This window comes from Galeopterus variegatus, unplaced genomic scaffold (genome assembly GCF_000696425.1).
Source record: "Galeopterus variegatus unplaced genomic scaffold, G_variegatus-3.0.2 Scaffold33642, whole genome shotgun sequence".
NCBI classification, from domain to species: domain Eukaryota; kingdom Metazoa; phylum Chordata; class Mammalia; order Dermoptera; family Cynocephalidae; genus Galeopterus; species Galeopterus variegatus.
The window spans coordinates 1-6,549 of record NW_007759753.1 but is presented as its reverse complement, the minus strand read 5'-3'; the positions used below and the strand labels follow the sequence as shown (position 1 = coordinate 6,549).

Sequence of the window (6,549 nt, the reverse complement as noted above, 5' to 3'; positions counted from 1 at the left end):
GCGCCAGCGCTGCGGGGATGGCGGCCAGGCGGGAGCCGGCGGCGCGCGCGTTGAGCTTGGCGTAGAGCACGTCGTCCAGGTCCCAGGCCAGCAGGCGCCGCAGCAGCACCAGCGACTCGTCGAAGTACTCGGCGATCATGACCAGCGAGAAGACCTCCTCCACCTGGCGGATGAGGCCCGCCAGGTAGGCGGCGTCGTCGCGCGGGCTGCGCTCGTTGTCGCCGCCCAGGTCGTAGGCCAGCGTGTTGTGCGCGAACATGGCGAAGTGCTCGCCCGCGCGGTAGTAGGCCTCGGGCGCGCGCAGGAAGGCCTCGAGCGATGCGTTGGGCACGCGCCGGAAGGCCGGGCAGTACTGGTTGTAGTAGCTGAAGAGCGACTCGAACATGGCGGCCGGCTCGCGCAGGATGGTGACGTAGACGGTGCCGGGCGGCATGAGGCGCTGGAGCTCCGCGCGGTCGAAGCGCAGGTGGCTGGCCAGCACGTGCGGCGGCCGCGTGGCCGGGTGCACGAAGTGCGCAGAGAAGTTGCGCGGGTAGCAGAACTGGTGCTCACAGCTCGGGTGCGGCAGGGCCACCGTCAGGTTGTGACGCTCGGCAAAGCGGAACAGGATGTTCTGCACCGTCGTGCCCGCCGTCTTGTGCGTCTTCAGGAAGGCCACGGTCATGTGCTTGGGACGCGATGGTGGGTCCCGCAGGGGTGGGCAGCTCAGGGGGAACAGCTTGGGGTACCTGCAGAGTGTGTGGGGGGGAGACACAGAAAGGTGAGAAGGATGCAGCTTGAGGCCTACCCCTCCCCAACGATGGTGGGCCACGCCACAGAGAGACCCATCCTGAGCTTTGCCCATGGAACAGTAGAGGGGGGTGGTAGGCAGCTTCCAAGATGACCCACATGTGTCCTCTTGGCCTCGTGGTATTCGTGCCCTTGTGTATTCCCTTCCCCTTGAGTATGGCTGGACTTAGTGATGGTTCTAAGGAATAGAAGAGGGCAAAGTGATGGGATGTCACTTCTGAGATTACATCATAAAAAGACTATGGCTTCTACCTTGGTGTTTTTCTCTTACTCTCTCCTGGATAACTCATGTTGGGGGAAGCAAGCTGCCGTATTGTTGGCAGCCCTATAGGGAGGTACCACGTGTCAACAGCCCCCAAGGAACTGAGGCCCTGAGTTCACCAGCCTGTCTGAACTGAAGCTTGCCAAAACCAGTGAGCTTGGAAGCAGACCCCTTTCAATCAAACCTTCAGATGAGACTGCATCCCTAGCAGACACCTTGGTTGCAACCCCATGAAAGACCTTGATCCAGAGGTACCCACCCACTAAGCTGCACTTGGATTCCTGACCCAAAGAAACTGTGATATAATATATGTTTGGTGTTTTCAGCTGCTAAGTTTTAAGGTAATTTGTTTATACAGAAATAGATACTATACTGGACAAAGGCCCTTGGAGGTCCTTAAGGAATCCCACTTTACAGATGTAGAAACTGAGGACTAGGAGAAAGGTCACTTACATAAAGTCAGGAGGCAACTCAGTCACCAAATCCTCTTGCTCTCTGTCTTCTTTCTCATTTTTACTCTTTAACTGACTCCTCGATTTGTAGATGGTGGCACTGTGCTTTGTGACAACCCATTTGTTACATGTTTCTGATTAGGCCTCTGGAGCCTCATTTGTTCACTCAACAAATACTTTTTGAGCATCTACTATGTGCCAAGCACTACTGTAGGCTCAAGAAATATAATAACACACAAAACAGATAATAATCTTAGCCCTCGTGAAGCTGTCATTTCTGTTCCTCATTCCTGAAACAAGGGTGTTTGGTGGGATTTCTGGTGACCTGTAAGGTCCCTTCAGACGTTAATTTACCTTCCTGTTTCTTCTCTACCATTCTAAGTATCATGTAATGAGGAAAATCTAAGCAGCTTTGAGAACACCATTGAACTTTCCTATCTGGCTGATTTGGGCTCAAGACAAAACCTATGCAGACATCACTTATAAAACCAGCATATCATCTGGGAAGGGGGACTGGACCCATTCACACCATTCTCAGGGTCAGACAGTGTCGAAAATGGGGAAGTTGAGGCCCTGAGAGGAGCAGGAACTTGTTGGGTTCACACCGTCAGGAGCAGGGTCAGGGTTCCTGTTAGTCATCACATGGTATCTTGTATCAGCATGACTAGCAGGGTCACATGTATCATCACTCCCATTTTATAGACGAGGAAACCAGGGCTCAGAGAAGTGAGGGGCCTTGCCCATCACAACAGAAGTAGTGAGAAGTTGCAGTCCATTGAGGAGGCATTTAGCTGTGATGTGATGGGAAAGATTTGAGCCAGATTCAAATCCCTGCTAGCTCTAATTCTAAGACTTTGAGCAAGTCACTTAACCCTTTCAGTGAAGACCAGTCCTTTGTTATGAGGCTCTAAACGGAATGTATGCAAAGCACTTTCAGGATAGAGGGAAGGAGCAAAGCCCAGTAGAAGGATTCTTCTGGGAGTGAACGAATGGGAAGGAGAGCTCCCAGTCCTGTTGCTAACCCTGGCAACTGGCCACTAGGAACGTGCTGCCCCTGGGTCCCACCCTCTCACCGAGGCCCCGCCCCCTTACCAGCTGAGCTGCGTCCCCTGGTGGATGAGGAGGGTTACGGTGCTGCACCCTAGCACCAGCAGCAGGATTTTCCTGCGGCTCATCTTGGTGGCCTGCTGCAGGCGCTGGAGAATGGGTGGCATGGTGGAATGTCCACCCCTGGGCCAGCCAGGGCCTCGCTATCCAGGACTTCCTTCGTCCGCACTCATGGGGGCTCCTGGGGCTCTGGTAGCAGGGCCAGTGTTCCTGAGAAGCCTGGCAGGAGAAGGAGGCAGACAAGTTTGCAGTGGGCAGAGGAGATGGGCTCTGGGCCCCAGCAGGACGGCTGCAAAGGAGAGCTCCAAAGGGTGGGGTGAGCAGAGAGGCCAGGGCAGATCAGATTCCTACCTCCCGTAACCAAGACCCTATCTCCTCACTGCTCCAGATAACCTACTCTTGGGTGGAATTACAGGGTCTGGGGTGTGGCCAGCCCTTCAGGCTGTAGCCACTCCCTCCCTTTAGCCCTGTCTCTGCCTCTCTACCTACCTCTAACTTGTCTTTGTCTCATGGCCATTTGTGTCTGTCTCCCCAGTAGATTGGCCTCAGCAGCAGGGCTTGGCTCAGAACACAGAAGTCTGCTCAAGGTTTCTCCTCCTCCAGGACTACTTGCCTGATTGCTTCAGCCAAGGATTGGTCCTGACTTCCCAGAGACTGAGCTCCTCAAAAACACTGACCAGGCCTTCACCTCCTCGAGTCTTGGATCAGTACTGCAGGCTTACTGTATGTGCTAAACTATCACATACTTATGTAGGTTATTTTTGGCAGCTGGCCAGTATGGGAATCCCAACCAGTAACCTTGGTGTTATCACCACCACACCTAATATAGGTATTATTCCCACTTTATAAATGAAGAAATTGAGGCTGTAAGAGATGATGTCACTTGTCCATGGTCACACGGCTGGTAACACCAGAACTGGGATTCATACCTGCTCTTTCTGGCTCCAAAGTTCATGGCCTTATACATGTTATGTGCTGTTATTACAGCACACTGATTTCCCCATCCCTGCCCCGGACTCTGGCAATTTTGTATGCTTCTGAGCCCTGAGCCCCTGTAGCTGGGCTCCTGCCTTGAGGGCCCAAGACTGATAAACCCGTGAGGGAAAGGAGGGACTTGAAATCCTGGAACTTTATCTGGATCCATCCCCCACCCCCACCTGAAACCCAGGCAACCCCATCAGCTGATTCTGCAGTGAGAGTTGCCCAGCCAAGGGGATGGCAGCCTGGGAGGGGACAGAGATGTGGGGAGTACAGAGGTGGCCCCTGCTTGTCACCCTGCCGAGAATCTCCAGGAGAAGGTGAGCATCCATCCCAGGTGATTTTTATTTTTTTGGTGGCTGTCTGGTATGAGGATCCAAACCATTGATCTTGGTGTTATCAGTACCATGCTCTAACCAAGTGAGCTAAACGGCCAGCCCAAGTGAGAAGCAGGGGTGAGAGGTGGGAGAAGGGCCTGGTTTCCGGCCAGTCTCCTTTCTCTACTTGAATGCCTTGGATCAAAGGCAGCCCAGCCTTTGTCAGCCCGCTGGAAAGTCAACTTTAGCAGGGATGCCTGATCCCAGGCTAGGGTGGAGTCCATCTCAGGAGCCTAAGTCTCCAGCCCTTATACACACCCCTCTCCAAACGTGAGGTGGAGGCTGGAACCTTATAGGCATGTACATGTGTGTAGAACTACGACACCTGGGTCTCAGGAGGGGTGAGGTAATATGAAAACCCGTTTGACCATCACTTTCCCCTGGGGCCTTGGCCTTGACTTCCAATCCCTCTTCTTTATACCCCCCAACCCCCAATTAATCCTGGATTACATTGAAACCTGTTTGTGTGGAAAGATGTCCTGGTTAGGCCTACCATTCTTTCAAGACCCTATCACCTAGTTCCCTCCACCAGTCTGCAGACAGACTTAATCCACCTGGAGCCCAGGGGATGAAGAGTCCAGCCACAGAGGGCAACCAAAGGCGTAGCAGAAGAAGCCTGAGGCCCTCCCTGTCTCTCCAAGGATTGCTGGGGCAGAGGAGGGCTGACTTGGCCTGGGTGGGGTGGCCCACAGGAGGAAGTCAGAGCCCTTGGCCCTCTTGAAAGCACACCTCTTCCCTTTGTCACCCTTCCTACCTAGAGGACTTGGTGATCAGATAGGAGTTTCCCAAGGGGGTAAAGTGAGAGGCAAGTCCCTTCCCACCTTTGCTAAACTCACTGAAGCCACCCTATTTCTCAGAGGAGTCTGAGTCGACCTGTGGGCCTTTCCCTGGGGAAACTTCAACCAACCACACAGAGAGGGAGACAAGGTGCCCGGTACCCCTCTCCAGCCCACTCCCAGAACTTTCTCCACTCCCCTCTTAGCTCTGGGGAGCCAGCCAGATCCCAGTCTGAGGCCTGCTTGGGGACAGGGCATCATCAGTGCAGGGATTCCCTGGCTACCAGCCCCCAAAGGTGGACACCAGCTTCTGTTTGGGCTGTTCATCACCTCTAGATACAGCCAGGTCCACTTCTGAGCAGCCTCAGCTGTTCAGGAGTAACTCTCTGGGACAATTAGTTCACCCTGCCACTGACAGCACCTCCTCAGCTCGCCCCCTTCCACATCCATTCTGCGCTGTTGCTAGTACAGCCCTCCTAGGGCACACAGAACATTTTTCTCCATGACAGACCTTCAGGTATTTGAAAGCAGTAACCCTGCCTCCTCTGGGTGGGCACTTGGCCAGGCAGAACATTCCAGGTCAGGAGAGAGGGTGCTGCTCAGACATTGGAGGAGGCCTTCCTTCCCTTGGCGAGCTCACTCCAAGATGCCTCTTTTGGAGATGGAATCAAGGCAGTGGCAACCGGGGAGGGGGCTGCCTGGGGCAGGGTTTCCCTCTGATCTGCAGCATGGGTGGCGGGGCTGCTGGGGCTAGGCTTTAGAGCAGTGGCCCTGGCTCCTGCCCTCAGATGGTGTCTTCTCCATGGAGAGAGAGAGGTTCCTGCCACTGTCCCAGGCAGATCAGGATGCCCAACCACATCAGAATATCAGTGCTAATTTTAGTCAGAACAGTCTACCTCAGGCTGCTGCCCAGTTTTGCAAATTGCTTTCTTTTCTCCAGGGAACCAAAGAAAAAATGGTATAGCCGGCCAGAGATTTGAAAACTGGCCTGGATGCCCACCCACTCCCAAATGAGCCCTTTCTTCCCTGTCCCCTCTGAGCGCCAGGGCTGACACTGATGCACTTGGAGGAGGGGGTGCCCTGGACTGGACCACTCGGACCTGACCGCTGGATGACCTGGAGACTCCATCCTCTCTTCAGGGATGGCACAGCCCTGTGAGGAGGGAAACTGACCTAGGGCACTAGAGAGGAAGGGACCGTAGGCTGAGGGAATCAAACATCTCTTCACCTCCCCCCTTTTATGTCTTTTCCCCCCAGCCTGCACCAGGTCCCCCCAGCCTCCTCTCACTGTCATCCACCCCCGCGTCATCCCTGCCGCCGAATTCCCTTCATCCTCCCCTCTCCATCACCATCTACCCCCACCCCACCCCCCTTCCCTCAATTTCATCCTAACCTCCCCCTAGCATCAGGCCTTCAGAATCTGGTCACCACAGGGGATAGGCCAGATTGGCTGTCGCACCCGGCCCTCTCCCGCTCCCCAGGGGTGGAACGCCGCCCCCCTCACCCGCACTGTCTGGGCTCTAGGCCCCCAAGACACTATCCGTCCCTGCTTCGGCCCCCATCCCGGTCAGGACCACCCTCACTCCCCCAGCCCCAGGCCAGCCACTGCAGTACTCACGCCACCCGCAGGCTCTGCCTCCGACTTGGGTAGGGGGTGGCCGCCACTACCTCCTGCCCCTTGTCCCGAAATCCGCACCGGGTCCGAGGACGCCTGGGGCCCTGCGCGCTCAGTGCTGGTCGCTCGCCGCGCCGCGCCTGGATGGGATCAGGTGGCGGCGTCCGCTCTGCTCCGCTCCTCTGGGCTCTGC

The 6,549-nt window shown here is 55.4% G+C and overlaps 1 protein-coding gene across 1 annotated transcript; it reads right to left on the bottom strand.

Moving 5' to 3' along the window:
- Positions 1–4: 4 nt before the first annotated feature.
- Positions 5–6,525, bottom strand: LOC103583994 (galactose-3-O-sulfotransferase 3; the record flags this gene model as incomplete). The annotated part of the gene is made up of 3 exons (XM_008565149.1): positions 6,360–6,525; positions 2,596–2,829; positions 5–728 (listed from the first exon to the last, which is right to left on the bottom strand). Coding segments are annotated over exons 2-3 (846 nt in total), but the record flags the coding sequence as incomplete, so codon positions are not given.
- Between the last annotated feature and the right edge of the window lie 24 nt (positions 6,526–6,549).